We start from the raw sequence: 17,522 nt of genomic DNA, 5'->3' as shown, positions 1-17,522 counted from the left end.
TTGTGTGAATGTTACAAAAGATTCACACATATGGTGTTCTACACCAAAATTCATCTATTTATTAAACTTCTTCTTCTCCTTTTGGTGCGCTCTACCTTCCACATTTTTCAAACCGTTCCAACTTCAGACTGTTCAGCCTATTCTGGAATCACAGGCTTTACCTTGACAAATTCCCAGAATTCCAGGATTTTTTTTTCCCATTTAAAATGAATTGGCCATTTTTCAAACTTCCACCATTTCCACATTTTTCAACCCATTCAAACCATTCCACCTTAAACATATTCCACTCATTCTGCACATACAAACTATGATTTTTATAAATTCCCAAAAATTCCAGGAATTCTCTTTTTTTTCCTAACCTTTTTTTCCAAATTCCCACTTTTGCCGAAATTCCCAAATTTCCATGAAATTCCCATTGAAATGAATGGGACATTTTTCAAAGTTCCACAATTCCCACATTTTTCATCCGATACAAACCATTACAACTCAAATATTTTCAACCGATTCAAACCATTCCACCTTCAACATATTCCACTCATCCTGGACATTCAAACTATAATTTTTCCAAGTTAAAATTTTTTTCCAGGAATTCCCGGAATTCCCTTTTTTTCAAACCCTTTTTTTACCCTTTGTTCTGGCGTTTACTCCTTCCACATTTTTCAACCCACTTCAACCGTTCCACCATCAAAACATTCCTCTTAATCAGGACAAAAAACGCAGTTGTTTTTTGAACTGGAAAAATTCCCGGTTTCCCCCGAAATTCCTTAATACCATTTCTCAATTAAAACTGTTACTACTTCAACATTGCTCGACCGATTTGAAAAAGTCCAACACCAACCATTTCAACTCATTCAGAACATTCAAGTCTTAACATTTTCCAAAAAATTCCCGAAATTTCCATTGAAATGAGTGGGACATTTTTCAAAGTTTCACAGTTCCCACATTTGTCATCCGATTCAAACTCCGCAATATTCAGCCTGTTCAAAATTGTGTTTTCTCCTTCAACAGTTTAAAAAAATTCCTGGATTTCCAAGAATTCCCAGTTTTCAGGGACATTTACCCTATTCAAAATGAATTGTCCTTTTTTTAAACTTCCACAATTCCCAATATTTTTCAACCGATTCAAACCATTCCACCTTCAACATATTCCACTCATCCTGGACATTCAAACTATAATTTTTCCAAGTTAAAAAAAATTCCAGGAATTCCCTTTTTTTCAAACCCTTTTTTTACCATTTGTTCTGGCGTTTACTCCTTCCACATTTTTCAACCCACTTCAACCGTTCCACCGTCAAAACATTCCTCTTAATCAGGACAAAAAACGCAGTTGTTTTTTGAACTGGAAAAATTCCAGGTTTTCCCTGAAATTCCTTAATACCATTTCTCAATTAAAACTGTTACTACTTCAACATTTCTCGACCGATTTGAAAAAAAAACAACACCAACCATTTCAACTCATTCAGAACATTCAAGTCTTAACATTTTCCGAAAAATTCCCGAAATTCCCAAATTTCCATTGAAATGAGTGGGACATTTTCAAAGTTTCACAATTCCCACATTTGTCATCTGATTCAAACTCTGCAATATTCAGCCTGTTCAAAATTGTGTTTTCTCCATCAACAGTTTAAAAAAATTCCTGGATTTCCAAGAATTCCCAGTTTTCAGGGACATTTACCCCTTTCAAAATGAATTATCCTTTTTTTAAACTTCCACAATTCCCAATATTTTTCAACCTATTCAAACCATTCCACCTTCAACATATTCCACTCATCCTGGACATTCAAACTATAATTTTTCCAAGTTAAAAACAATTCCAGGAATTCCTGGAATTCCCTTTTTCTCAAACCCTTTTTTTTACCCTTTGTTCTGGCGTTTACTCCTTCCACATTTTTCAACCCACTTCAACCGTTCCACCATCAAAACATTCCTCTTAATCAGGACAAAAAACGCAGTTGTTTTTTGAACTGGAAAAATTCCCGGTTTTCCCTGAAATTCCTTAATACCATTTCTCAATTAAAACTGTTACTACTTCAACATTTCTCGACCGATTTGAAAAAAACCAACACCAACAATTCCAACTCATTCAGAACATTCAAGTCTTAACATTTTCCGAAAAATTCCCAAATTTCCATTGAAATGAGTGGGACATTTTCAAAGTTTCACAATTCCCACATTTGTCATCTGATTCAAACTCTGCAATATTCAGCCTGTTCAAAATTGTGTTTTCTCCATCAACAGTTTAAAAAAATTCCTGGATTTCCAAGAATTCCCAGTTTTCAGGGACATTTACCCCATTCAAAATGAATGGTCCTTTTTTCAAACTTCCACAATTCCCAATATTTTTCAACGGATTCAAACCATTCCACCTTCAACATATTCCACTCATCCTGGACATTCAAACTATCATTTTTCCAAGTTAAAAAAAATTCCCGGAATTCCCTTTTTTTCGAACCCTTTTTTTACCATTTGTTCTGGCGTTTACTCCTTCCACATTTTTCAACCCACTTCAGGAATTCCCGGAATTCCCTTTTTTTCAAACCCTTTTTTTACCCTTTGTTCTGGCGTTTACTCCTTCCACATTTTTCAACCCACTTCAACCGTTCCACCGTCAAAACATTCCTCTTAATCAGGACAAAAAACGCAGTTGTTTTTTGAACTGGAAAAATTCCCGGTTTCCCCCGAAATTCCTTAATACCATTTCTCAATTAAAACTGTTACTACTTCAACATTGCTCGACCGATTTGAAAAAGTCCAACACCAACCATTTCAACTCATTCAGAACATTCAAGTCTTAACGTTTTCCAAAAAATTCCCGAAATTTCCATTGAAATGAGTGGGACATTTTTCAAAGTTTCACAATTCCCACATTTTTCATCCGATACAAACCATTACAACTCAAATATTTTCAACCGATTCAAACCATTCCACCTTCAACATATTCCACTCATCCTGGACATTCAAACTATAATTTTTCCAAGTTAAAAAAAATTCCAGGAATTCCCTTTTTTTCAAACCCTTTTTTTACCCTTTGTTCTGGCGTTTACTCCTTCCACATTTTTCAACCCACTTCAACCGTTCCACCATCAAAACATTCCTCTTAATCAGGACAAAAAACGCACTTGTTTTTTGAACTGGAAAAATTCCCGGTTTTCCCTGAAATTCCTTAATACCATTTCTCAATTAAAACTGTTACTACTTCAACATTTCTCGACCGATTTTAAAAAAACCAACACCAACCATTTCAACTCATTCAGAACATTCAAGTCTTAACATTTTCCGAAAAATTCCCGAAATTTCCATTGAAATGAGTGGGACATTTTTCAAAGTTTTACAATTCCCACATTTGTCATCCGATTCAAACTCCGCAATATTCAGCCTGTTCAAAATTGTGTTTTCTCCTTCAACAGTTTAAAAAAATTCCTGGATTTCCAAGAATTCCCAGTTTTCAGGGACATTTACCCCATTCAAAATGAATTATCCTTTTTTTAAACTTCCACAATTCCCAATATTTTTCAACCTATTCAAACCATTCCACTTATCCAACTAACAATTTCCCAAGTTCCAAACCAAATTCCGTTTTTCCTGGGAATTCAACATTCAAAGCATTCCAACATACAAACTATTCTTACATTTTGTCAGCATTTCACTTCATCTTCAGCATTGGGGCATTCACACTTCAGGAATTGCCTCATCTAGTTCATTATTATCTCCATCCTTGTCTATTTTGGCACAAGCTCGTCCTCATCAGGACATATTTGCCATCACGTCAAGCGAGGCCCCCTCGGTGAGATTCTTCTTTGTGATTCAAGCAACACAAGAAATGGAGGCAGGAATGAAGAAATGAAGGAAAGGCACACTAACCTCCCGTGTTTGCCGGCTCTACATCGCAGAACGTGCGGTGGTCGTGACTCATTTGCCCCGGCAGTGAAGAAGATGAGTGGGCTGACCAATCCGTCGAGCACCGGTATCGCCTTTCTGGGGACAGCGTGCGATAAATCCACCTCCCCCGGCCAGAGGGCACCATGCTTCGGCCGTCACCGAGTCCGGGGAGACGGTACCATCGCGGGAGGGATGGCGTGTGTGCTATTCGCCCGGGGCTTTCCAACCCCTTCCCGGGATCACACAACGCGGGGCTCCATGTGTGCGACGCTGCCGGAGAAGAAGAAAGAAGCAGGCGCTGTCCAAACCCTGAAGACGGAAGTCTGGTGGAGACAAATGCGCGGGAACGACGTCAAGCAGAATTGTGGCAGCAAAAAAAACGCTCCAAAAATTAAAAATTAAAAAAAACATGTAAGCAGCGATGTGTGTCGGCGCGTCCAAGCCCCAGAAGACATTACTTACGGCTCTCTGGAAGCGTCGACGTAGAAAAACACTCTCGCTTCATTTCACTTCCTCGCGATAACAACCGAAAAGGAGGGCATGGTTGTAACACCGCGGCGACGTCATTTGTTTTACCGAAGCTTAGTTTACGTTAAGGCTTCTCCGTTTTCATGATAGGTCCACACATGTAAACAATTACTGCAATATTTCCCTACAAATATAGCTGGAAAAAAACAACTATAAGAGGTGTAGCAGCTGTGTAGCAAATATGCTTATTAGCTACGTGCTAGCAAGCTAGCAACAGGAATAACTTTAACCAATATTTCTCAACAAATGTTAGTTTTGCTCAGGACATAAACATAATGGACTTTAGATAAAACATTTTAAATAAAGCTCTATAACGCCACGGTGATAATTAATTTAGTTTTTTGTAGAGATGGCCGACAAATGCTTTAAAATGTAATATCGGAAATGATCGGTATTGGTGTTTTTATTATCAGTATCGTTTTTTTTGGTGGTTTTTTAATTTTTTTTATTAAATCAACATAAAAAACACAAGATACACTTACAATTAGTGCACCAACCCAAAAAACCTCCCTCCCCCATTTACACTCATTCACACAAAAGGGTTGTTTCCATACTTGCCAACCTTGAGACCTCCGATATGCGTGGTCGGGGGTGGGGGGCGTGGTTAAGAGGAGAGTATATTTACAGCTAGAATTCACCAACTCAAGTATTTCATATATATATATATATATATATATATATATATATATATATATATATATATATATATATATATATATATATATATATATATATATATATATATATATATGTATGAAATACTTGACTTTCAGTGAATTCTAGCTATATATATATTTTTTTTATTTTTATTATACATATAAATAAAATAAATACTTGAATTTCAGTGTTCCGGAGGCTATCCAGTAGATGGCAGCATTGTCCTGTTTAACTTCTCCGTTCCTGAATGAGTATATCATTTCGGCCACCGTGTTCAATGGAGAAGTCTGTTCTAAAAATGTACAGGCAACATACCCCTTCCCCTTCGAACTGTCCTGGATGAACTGAAATTCTTGTTTCCATACGTTTTGGAACTTGCAAGCGTATTTCTTCATCTTGCTCGTCGACGGCGTCGCCATGTCTGTAACTTCCTCGTTCTTCTGCTTCGTCTCCTTGTTGTGTGCGCAGTTGTGCACTCTACTCTCTAAAAGCCGTAGATGTTATGACGTCATTGGGCCAGTTACTCCATTGAGCAGGCAAGCTGTTTATATTGTGGGAAAGCGGACGTGAGAACAGGCTGTCCCCACTCAGGTCCGCATTGAGCTGGAGGGGGCGTGGCCTCCAGCTCCGGCTGAATACCGGAAGTTTGTCGGGAGAAAATTTCTGCCGGGAGGTTATCGGGAGAGGCGCTGAATACCGGGAGTCTCCCGCTAAAAACGGGAGGGTTGGCAAGTACCGTATGTGTTTCTTTCTGTTATTAATATTCTGGTTCCTACATTATATATCAATTAGACATGTCCGATAATATTGGCCTAATATAGGAAATTATCGGTATCGTTTTTTTAAATTATCGGTATCGTTTTTTTGTTTTTGTTTTTAAATGATTAAATCAACATAAAAAACACTAAATACACTTACAATTAGTGCACCAACCCAAAAAACCTCCATGCCCCATTTACACTCATTCACACAAAAGGGTTGTTTCTTTCTGTTATTAATATTCTGCTTCCGACATTATATATCAATATATATCAATACAGTCTGCAAGGGATACAGTCCGTAAGCACACATGATTGTGCGTGCTGCTGGTCCACTAATAGTACTAACCTTTAACACTTAATTTGACTCATTTTCATTCATTAATAGTTTTTATGTAACTGTTTTTATATTGTTTGACTTTCTTTTTTATTCAAGAAAATGTTTTTAATTTATTTATTTTATTTTATTTTTTTAAAAAGGACCTTATCTTCACCATACCTGGTTGTCCAAATTAGGCATAATAATGTGTTAATTCCACGACTGTATATATCGGTTGATATCGGTATCGGTAATTAAGAGTTGGACAATATCGGATATCGGCAAAAAGCCATTATCGGACATCCTTAGTTTTTTGTCACTTGTCAGTTGTTAGGTTAAGCCAGGGGTCTATAACGAGTAGTTCTGATGGATCCTTGTCGCTTTACACGATGGGCTCTCTAGAAGCGTCGACGTAGAAAAACACTCTCGCTTCATTTCACTTCCTCGCGTTAACAACCGAAAAGGAGGGCATGGTTGTAACACCGTGGTGACGTCATTTGTTTTACCGAAGCTTAGTTTACTTTAAGGCTTCTCCGTTTTCATGATAGGTCCACACATGTAAACATTTACTGCAATATTTCCCTACAAATACAGCTGGAAAAAAACTATAAGAGGTAAGCAGCTGTATGGCAAGCTAGCGATATAAATAACTTTAACCAATATTTCTAACAAATGTTAGTTTTGCTCAGGACATACACTACCGTTCAAAAGTTTGGGGTCACCCAAACAATTTTGTGTTTGAGCCTTCATTTCTAAGAACAAGAATAGACTGTCGAGTTTCAGATGAAAGTTCTCTTTTTCTGGCCATTTTGAGCGTTTAATTGACCCCACAAATGTGATGCTCCAGAAACTCAATCTGCTCAAAGGAAGGTCAGTTTTGTAGCTTCTGTAACGAGCTAAAGTGTTTTCAGATGTGTGAACATGATTGCACAAGGGTTTTCTAATCATCAATTAGCCTTCTGAGCCAATGAGCAAACACATTGTACCATTAGAACACTGGAATGATAGTTGCTGCAAATGGGCCTCTATACACCTATGTAGATATTGCACCAAAAACCAGACATTTGCAGCTAGAATAGTCATTTACCACATTAGCAATGTATAGAGTGTATTTCTTTAAAGTTAAGACTAGTTTAAAGTTATCTTCATTGAAAAGTACAGTGCTTTTCCTTCAAAAATAAGGACATTTCAATGTGACCCCAAACTTTTGAACGGTAGTGTAAACATTAGCAATAAACATAATGGACATCAAATATTTTTAATACATCTCTATAACGCCACAGTGATAATTAATTTAGTTTTTTGTCACTTGTCAGTTGTTAGGTTAAACCAGGGGTCTATAACGAGTAGCTCACCAAAGGGTCAAAACATATTTGCGTGATCAAACTCAGTATTTTTCATTTCATCCTTGGCTCTCATCAAAAGTGCACACTTTTCCTACCCTATGCTGCCTTGTCTCTCTTGGTTTGGTTCTTTGTCTTGACTTTGATTGAGACTTTTATTAGTAGATTGCACAGTGTTTCCCATAAACTGCCAAGATACCTGTGGCGGTGGGGGCGTGGCTATGGGCGTGGTCACCATGACATCTTCGAGTAATTTGCATAATTTACTACAATGATTTGATTTTCTCTAAAAAGGCTCAAAAAATGTATACTTACTAATTAATAATAACAGTTTTGTTTTAAACGTCCATCCATCCATCCATCCATTTTACAGTATAATTACAACACTTTATGTACATATTTATATACAGATTTGAACAATAAGTTATTCACTGAAATATATTTATTAATTGTGGTTCTTACAAAAAATATATCTTATAAAATATGAAAGCTAAAATGTCTCAAAGCTCTGCCCTTTTAATTAGTGCATACTAAATAATTTAACTTTAGCCTACTACTACAACCATATTATTTACCAGCAACATAAAGTGAAACAGAGGCAGAGGTGTCCTGCCACAGTCAGTAACAAATAAACAGAAAACAGTAGTGGTCAAATACAAATAAGGCAACAAGAGAAGTATCTTACACTTCTCTTTTGTAAAGTAAATGTGAACAGCCGATGTGGGCATCTACATCAACTATATGATTTGCCTGAGAAGCTGGAGAGGACAAAAAAAAAAAAATTTTTTATTTGTGGCGGACGTAATTCTTTCGCGGCGGGCCGCCACAAATAAATGAATGTGTGGGAAACCCTGGTACATATTCCGTACAATTGACCACTAAATGGTAACACCCAAATAAGTTTTTCAACTTGTTTAAGTCGGGTCCACGTTAACTTGGTAACTTCTTGCACTGCTCTCAACAATCTAAACAATGGAATTGATCAACTGGCATCTCGACGATATTGACAAGATCTTCTTGACGAGAAGCCGGGTTCGGGGGAACCTGCCTGTCCTGACGGAACCTAGTCGCTTTGCACAATGGTAAGCAATACTGTAATGATACCAAGTACAGGAGCATATCTAGTCGATACTATGATTACATTGGTATTTTTAATTGTCACAAAATCTTTTTCTCTTTTTAAAATTCATATTATGTTTATAAACTCAGGAAATATGTCCCATGGACACATGAGAACTTTGAATATGACCAATGTATGACCCTGTAACTACTTGGTATCGGTTCGATACCTAAATTTGGGATATCATCCAAAACTAATGTCAAGTATCAAAGAAGAGAAGAATAAGTGATTATTACATTTGAACAGAAGTGTAGATAGAACATGTTAAAACAGAAAATAAGCAGATATTAACAGTAAATGAACAAGTAGATTAATAATCAATTTTTACAGTTTGTCCCTCATAATGTAGACAAAATAATAGGTAGAAAATGACACAATATGTTACTGCATACGTCAGCAGACTAATTAGGAGTCTTTGTTTGTTTACTAAAAGACAAGTTGTATGTAAGTATGTTCACTATTTTATTTAAGGACTAAATTGTTCTTCCACATTTTTCAACCGTTCCACCGTCCAAACATTCCTCTTAATCAGGACAAAAAACTAAGTTGTTTTTTTAACTGGAAACATACCCAGTTTTCCCTAAATTCCAGGAATTCCGTAATACCATTTCTGAATTAAAAATGTAACTACTTCAACATTTCTCAACCGTTTTGAAAAATTCCATGTTCACTCAGAACATTCAGATAGACTTCATAGACATAGACTTCCTATTTATTATTCATATCTTTTTTTCTACCATTTTCAAAAAAATTCCCTCTTTTCCCGGAATTCCCAAATTTTTATGAAATTCCCATTGAAATGAATGGAACATTTTTCAAAGTTCCACAACTCCCACATTTTTTATCCGATTTAAACGGTTCCAACTTCAAAATATTCAGTCTGTTCAGGAATTGTGTGCTCTACTTCAATAATTATTTAAAAAAAAATCCTGGACATTTTAGAGTCGTTTTCCCCATTCAAAATGAATTATCCATTTTTCAAACTTCCACATTTTTCAACCGATTCAAGCCATTCCACCTTCAACATATTCAATTCATTCTGGAAATTCAAACAACCATTTTTCCACGTTCAACAAATTTCCAGGAATTCCTGTTTTTTTCTAACCTTATTTCCAACTTTTTTTAGTGCAATCACTCCTTTCACATTTTTTAACCTGTTTCAACCGTTGCACTGTCAAAATATTCCTCTCAGCCAGGACAAAAAAACCAAGTTGGTTTAAGAACTTGAAAAATTCCCGGTTTTCCCGAAAATTCCGTAATAATATTGTTCAATTTAAAAACGGTTTCTACTTCAACATTTCTTGACCAATTTAAACAATTCCAACACCAACCAATTCAGGACATTCATGCTCCTACTAATTTAAAAACAAATCCCGCTTTTCCCAAATTTCTAGAAAGTTCCCATTGAAATGAATGGGACCTTTTCCCAAGTTGCGCAATTCCCACATTTTTCAACGTATTCAAACCATTCCAACATCAACACATTCCACTCATCCTGGAGATTCAAATGAACACTTTCCCAAGTTCCCAAAGCAAATTACGGTTATTCTAGAAATTCAAACAATTCAAACTATTCTTACATTCAAACTACATTCTGTCAGCATTTCACTTCAACTTCAGCATTGGAGCATTCACACGCAGTTCCTTCAGGAGTTGCCTCATCTAGTTAAATTCAAGATTATTTTTAAAAAAAAGCTACAATTAATTGCACCGATTCAGTGAATAGACAGATTAAAACAAAACGATGACAACCAAATATTTCTGTAGTAGAAAAGATGAACTCTAAATACAAATCAATCTACATGTAAACACATACACTCATATGACTAACAAACAATGTACATCTAATTAGAAAAACATGGTTGAAAACCAGCACAATGTCTCCCATGGGGCATACATTAATTATTTATGATCATTTATATGTACCACAAAACCATCAGGTTGTTATACTAAGGTGATCTTAAAGGGTTCATATTATGACTTAAAACTAGGGATGTCCGATAATGGCTTTTTGCCGATATCCGATATTGTCCAACTCTTTAATTACCGATACCGATATCAACCGATACCAATATCAACCGATATATGCAGTCGTGGAATTAACACATTATTATGCCTAATTTGGACAACCAGGTATGGTGAAGATAAGGTACTTTTTAAAAAAATTAGTAAAATAAGATAAATAAATTAAAAACATTTTCTTGAATAAAAAAGAAAGTACAACAATATAAAAACAGTTAAATAGAAACTAGTAATGAATGAAAATGAGTAAAATTAAGTGTTAAAGGTTAGTACTATTAGTGGACCAGCAGCACGCACAATCATGTGTGCTTACGGACTGTATCCCTTGCAGACTGTATTGATATATATTGATATATAATGTAGGAACCAGAATATTAATAACAGAAATAAATGGGGGGAGGGAGGTTTTTTGGGTTGGTGCACTAATTGTAAGTGTATCTTGTGTTTTTTATGTTGATTTAATAAAAAAAACAAAAACAAAAAAAACCGATACAGATACTAAAAAAACCGATACCGATCATTTCCGATATTACATTTTAACGCATTTATCGGCCGATAATATCGGACATCCCTAATTTTTTTCATTATTAATATAAACTTGTCAGCTTTTTGTCATTACCTGATGCCTTTATCTCTATTTTTACATTTTGATAGAGGCAGGTTTTTTTTAATTTATTATTATTAATTTTTTAAAGATATGTACATGTAGATGATGTATCGGGACATATCCATAAAGAGTTTGAGCAGAACTATGTTGTATAGGAATTAACTATACACAATAAAACATTAACAAAATGCTGTGTCACATGAATGTTTTTTGAAGTACGGTAATACCTTTGTGACATAAAAAAAACAAGTAATGTAAAAAAAAAAAAAGCAGAGCATTTACTTTTTGATATTAAAATAAAACAAAGCAGTTTGGCTAAAGAAGATGAAGTCTAATAAACAACATTTGTTCTTCTCTTAGTTCAGTACAACAGTTTGGCCTAAAGAGGAGTGACACCTCTCACATCGAATACACAATCTTCACAGCCTTCGTTCAATTCGATGAGGTGACATTTTTTTTTAGCTAGTATTGATGTTATTTGAACACTGATACAGTTTGCAGTTCAATAAAGGAGTAAACAACCCAGTCAACGAAGTAAAGACTTTATAAACAAGTTGTGACAACATCTCAGAACAAGCTAGTCAGGTTACTTCTAGACCTCCACCCCAGATCCCACCTCACTCCTACCCACTTCTCTAAAGTGGGCTGGCTCAAGGTGGAGGACAGAGTTAAACAACTTGCACTGAGCCTAGTCTATAAAATCCGCTACACCTCCCTGATACCGAAGTACATGTCAAACTACTTCCTTAACGTAAATGACCGCCATAACCACAACACCAGGGGGAGCTCCACTAACCACGTTAAACCCAGATTCCGAACTAACAAAGGTCTTAACTCATTCTCTTTCTATGCTACATCAATGTGGAATGCGCTCCCAACAGGTGTAAAAGAAAGGGCATCTCTATCCTCCTTCAAAACCGCAATAAAAGTTCACCTCCAGGCAGCTACAACCCTAAACTAACACCCTCCCCGGATTGCTAATAATCAAATGTAAACAATCAAATGCAGATACTTTTTCTTATGCCTTCTGATCTCTCTCTCTCTCTCTCTCTCTCTCTCTCTATGTCCACTACTTGCTGTCCATATCCTACCCCCCCCCCCCCTCCACACCCCTGATTGTAAATAATGTAAATAATTCAATGTGATTATCTTGTGTGATGACTGTATTATGATGATAGTATATATGATAGTATATATCTGTATCATGAATCAATTTAAGTGGACCCCGACTTAAACAAGTTGAAAAACTTATTCGGGTGTTACCATTTAGTGGTCAATTGTACGGAATATGTACTTCACTGTGCAACCTACTAATAAAAGTCTCAATCAGTCAATCAATTCACGAAACATTGCCTGTTCCTTTTTTCTTTACATCATTAACTCTCAGTCATTACGGCAAATGACGAGGGCGGTCGCGGCCTTTGCTGCAGTTGCCGTGGTTAAATTCCAGCCCTGCTACTATGCTACTGTATTTTAATGTTGCCCATTAGGGTGGTTCATGGAGAGCCAAATGTTTTCTGAGGTGGTACTTGGTGAAAAATGTTTGAGAACCACTGGATTACTGTATACCAATGAGGAAAGACGTCATATCTTTGTCTAAAAAGAAAAGAAAAACACTTTACCATTGTCAAAAGTGACGTGATACTGCGTAGGGAAAGAACAAGATGGTGCATTTATAGTTGACACATAAGGAAATAACTAGAAAAGGCAGCAGAGATGCATTTGGCGTTCCCATCATTCTTTACTGGGGGTTGAGCCAAGTGACGACACGATTTCCAATTAGGAAAGTTGCAAACAATGAGGAAACCCCGTCAGCTGATGAGTCAACTAACGGTCCCAAACACAAAGCACAAATTATTTCTTTGACAGAAAGTCTGCTCTTAGAATGAGTTCCCACGATTCCAGTCATTCCTTCTGTACATACCAGGCATTCATTTGAGTCTCACTCAACATAGGATTGCCTCACCCATTCTGGGCTAGCGATGGCATGACATCACACCATCGCCGCCGTTGTTGTTGTTGCCGTGTAAAAATCTCACACATCCCGAGCCGGGCTATGGTCATCATCACCTGCACCGTCAGCCTGTGATGACGATTGTAAAGACACATACAGACAAACAGTGACGTACATATTACAGCGAGCTGGTATCGCCATTTTTAGAGACAATGTGGACAAACTGCATTTGCAGCATTTTTCTTGAAGTAGGCAGGTGCACGCCCACGTGACACATGCCCTTAAAAATCTGGTGAAAGCAGCTCAGTCATAATAACGCAGCACTATGATGCACATTGTGGACTTGAGTTAGCTACAAAAATATAATATTGGGAATTCACCAGCAGGTAAGATAACCTATTACCAAACTGTTCCTTTGTAAAGACAACAATATTCAGACTTTTCCTTTGTATAGACAACAATATTCCGACTGTACCTTTGTAAAGACAACAATATTCAGACTTTTCCTTTATAAAAGACAAAAATATTCAGATTTTTCCTTTGTAAAGACAACAATATTCGGACTGTCCCTTTGTAAAGACAACAATATTCAGACTTTTCCTTTGTATAGACAACAATATTCAGACCGTTCCTTAAAGACAACAATATTCAGACTTTTCCTTTGTATAGACAACAATATTCAGACCGTTCCTTTGTAAAGACAACAATATTCGGACTGTTCCTTTGTAAAGACAACAATATTCAGACTTTTCCTTTGTATAGACAACAATATTCCGACTGTACCTTTGTAAAGACAACAATATTCAGACTTTTCCTTTATAAAAGACAAAAATATTCAGATTTTTCCTTTGTAAAGACAACAATATTCGGACTGTCCCTTTGTAAAGACAACAATATTCAGACTTTTCCTTTGTATAGACAACAATATTCAGACCGTTCCTTAAAGACAACAATATTCAGACTTTTCCTTTGTATAGACAACAATATTCAGACCGTTCCTTTGTAAAGACAACAATATTCGGACTGTTCCTTTGTAAAGACAACAATATTCAGACTTTTCCTTTGTATAGACAACAATATTCCGACTGTACCTTTGTAAAGACAACAATATTCAGACTTTTCCTTTATAAAAGACAAAAATATTCAGATTTTTCCTTTGTAAAGACAACAATATTCGGACTGTTTCTTTGTAAAGACAACATTATTCAGATCGTTCCTTTGTAAAGACAACGATATTCAGACCATTCCTTAAAGACAACAACATTCATACTTTTCCTTTGTAAAGACAACAATATTCAGACTGTTCCTTTGTAAAGACAACAATATTCAGACTTTTCCTTTGTAAAGACAACATTATTCAGACTGTTCCTTTGTAAAGACAACAATATTCAGACCGTTCCTTAAAGACAACAATATTCAGACTGTTCCTTTGTAAAGACAACAATATTCAGACTTTTTCTTTGCAAAGACAACAATATTCACACTGTACCTTTGTAAAGACAACAATATTCAGACCGTTCCTTTTTAAAGACAACAATATTCAGACTTTTCCTTTGTAAAGACAACAATATTCAGACTGTCCCTTTGTAAAGACAACAATATTCAGACTTCTCCTTTGTATAGACAACAATATTCAGACTGTACCTTTGTAAAAACAACAATATTCAGACTGTTTCTTTGTAAAGACAACAATATTCAGACCGTTCCTTTGTAAAGACAACAATATTCGGACTGTCCCTTTGTAAAGACAACAATATTCAGACTTCTCCTTTGTATAGACAACAATATTCAGACTTTTCCTTTGTATAGACAACAATATTCAGACTTTTCCTTTGTATAGACAACAATATTCAGACCGTTCCTTTGTAAAGACAACAATATTCGGACTGTCCCTTTGTAAAGACAACAATATTCAGACTTCTCCTTTGTATAGACAACAATATTCAGACTGTACCTTTGTAAAAACAACAATATTCAGACTGTTTCTTTGTAAAGACAACAATATTCAGACCGTTCCTTTGTAAAGACAACAATATTCAGACCGTTCCTTTGTAAAGACAACAATATTCAGACTGTTTCTTTGTAAAGACAACAAAATTCAGACCGTTCTTTTGTAAAGACAACAAAATTCAGACCGTTCCTTTGTAAACACAACCATATTCAGACCGTTCCTTTGTAAACACAACCATATTCAGACCGTTCCTTTGTAAACACAACAATATTCAGACCGTTCCTTTGTAAACACAACAATATTCAAGTGTTTCTGTCACTTTATCTTAAACCTGCCATTTTAACACCCCAGTCATTTTTTGTGAAGGTATCCCACAGGGATACGATGTAGGTACCTATTTATTCTGTTGCCTTCATTTTTCATCTGTTACTATTCAGCTTGTCTGCACTGGGAAGAAGAAAAATCAACCTCACGGATGATGGCAGGTGGATATAAATGAAAGAAAACAGAATTTCGCTTTGAGATTGTTTGTCTTTTTAAGAATGTCGTTTTGTCCGCGCAGAACACGGAGCGCCCTGCGATGGGTGGGAGGCCACTTATTGCATGAACGGGGGGACATGCTACAAAATCGCCTCGATGGACACGCTCTCCTGTGTGTAAGTCGCACGCAACGTTGAGGCGGGAGCATGTTTGGAATGCGTGCGAACAGTCGACATGGTGTTTGACTTTCTCCAGGTGCAATGACAACTACAAAGGGAGCAGATGTGAGCAGTTCCAACTCCTCCTCAGATCCTCCGAAGCTGAGCAGGCTGGTTTAATCGCAGCGCTGGTCATAGTGGCCCTCTTCATCTTAATGGTCTTGGCTGTTATCATCTTCTTCACACATAGGTAAGTACTGTACCTAACGCTTGTAAAAAAAACTATTTTAGTCCTGAACTGATTGTCATGATCTCTGTGTCCATTCACAGGATGCTGAAAGCCAGAAACCAGAGCCGACAGAGTCAGCAAGCGTATTGGAAAATACAACCGAGAGTATGACGATCGCTTCGAGTGAGGTATTTCTGAGTGATTAAGACTGCGAGCAGGAAGGGGGAAAAACCACATTGCCAACACAAGAGCTGACTCGGCATCAAATTTAGTTTTCCACAATAAGATGAAGTCACAATCATTGTGGAAATACATCTGGAGCTCGCCATTTTGGTGTTATAGAGGAACTCTAGAAGTCCAACAGACTATGTTCCAGCATGTTGGTCCAATTTGTTCCAATTTCGTTTCGGAATCACCCCCTTGTCATAAATCCGTTATTAACTGCAGAAGCCATGTTTTTAGTAACATTGCAACTTTGCTAGGCGTCAGAAAAGTCCACTAAGAAGTTCACTGTAAAACAGAAAAAAAAATTAACTTTGATGACGAGGGACAGGTGGCAAGCAGCTCTCTTTCTTGTGTACTTTCTGTTCTTCTCGTTTGAATTGAATTGTCGCTTCCGTCGTCTTTTAGCGAGCAGCCAGGACAGAGTACAGTCACATTTTCAGTTCTATGGTCGCCATTGTAAAACTGTTTATGTGACCTAACGCATGATCTCGTTTCATTGTGCCATTAGTGAAGTGAATTATATTTATACAGCGCTTTTTCTTCCACGACTCAAAGCGATTTACATTGAGAAAGTCATGATCCACCATGAAGCTATATCCACACCAGTGCGGGTGGCACTGCATGGGAGCAAGGCGGGTGAAGTGTCTTGGCCAAGGACACAACAGCAGTGATGGCGGAAGCTGGATTCGAACCAGGAATCCGGCTGCTCTACCATCTGAGCCACGCCCCCGCACCCCACATCACATTTCAATCTATGGCTGTGCATGTACAATACCTGTTTGAACATTAAACTACAATATCAACCTTTTGTGTCGAATGACGGGTAAACGTTTGATTTTGTAAATACAAGCAATGAAACAAACCTACTAAATGATTTGAATTCTGAACATTTTGACTGTGTTATTTGTTTGCATCCACACAAGACATACCCACTGGTGAATACGCTCCTGACAATGATGGATGCCTCCCACTGCACAGTTTGTGTTGGTAGGTTGCTGTCATTGCTGCAGACTTGTCTCGTGGTGAGCACCATCTAGTGGTCTCCACTTGAAACAAACATTATTGTCTGACCTGTACCATTTTAAACCGAAAGGTGGACTGAACTAATGGGAACATGTAGAAGTTGGACAAGAAAGCCAAAATGGAGACACGGCCGATTGCGTCGAGTGTTTAAAGGCCTACTGAAAGCCACTACTAGCGACCACGCAGTCTGATAGTTTATATATCAATGATGAAATCTTAACATTGCAACACATGCCAATACGGCCGGGTTAACTTATAAAGTGGCATTT

General features: G+C 36.9%; 2 protein-coding genes across 4 annotated transcripts in view; one reads left to right on the top strand and one right to left on the bottom strand.

Moving 5' to 3' along the window:
• Positions 1-4,942, bottom strand: part of tmem266 (transmembrane protein 266) — an 80,957-nt gene extending 76,015 nt beyond the window's left edge. Inside the window, exons 1-2 of one of the 2 annotated variants that reach the window (XM_062061311.1) lie at positions 4,890-4,942; positions 3,862-4,202 (exon numbers count right to left, since the gene is read on the bottom strand). The gene's annotated coding sequence lies outside the window, so the exon portion shown is untranslated. Of the gene's footprint in view, positions 1-3,861; positions 4,203-4,341; positions 4,738-4,889 lie in introns of those variants that run through there. The other variant, XM_062061310.1, reaches the window with a different exon arrangement.
• Positions 4,442-17,109, top strand: LOC133658856 (pro-neuregulin-4, membrane-bound isoform-like). Of its 2 annotated transcripts, none has more exons than XM_062061327.1 (5): positions 4,442-4,566; positions 15,576-15,623; positions 15,701-15,794; positions 15,874-16,026; positions 16,107-17,109. In XM_062061327.1, the coding sequence occupies exons 2-5, from the start codon at positions 15,614-15,616 to the stop codon at positions 16,174-16,176; spliced, it is 327 nt and encodes a 108-aa protein (XP_061917311.1). In that variant the 5' UTR covers positions 4,442-4,566; positions 15,576-15,613; the 3' UTR covers positions 16,177-17,109. The 2 variants fall into 2 exon arrangements, with proteins under 2 accessions (XP_061917311.1, XP_061917310.1); XM_062061326.1 differs by lacking the exon at positions 4,442-4,566 and adding an exon at positions 13,508-13,573.
• Positions 17,110-17,522: the final 413 nt, after the last annotated feature.

This window comes from Entelurus aequoreus, linkage group LG10 (assembly GCF_033978785.1).
Source record: "Entelurus aequoreus isolate RoL-2023_Sb linkage group LG10, RoL_Eaeq_v1.1, whole genome shotgun sequence".
Classification (NCBI taxonomy): domain Eukaryota; kingdom Metazoa; phylum Chordata; class Actinopteri; order Syngnathiformes; family Syngnathidae; genus Entelurus; species Entelurus aequoreus.
This window is presented reverse-complemented; position numbering and strand designations above follow the sequence as displayed.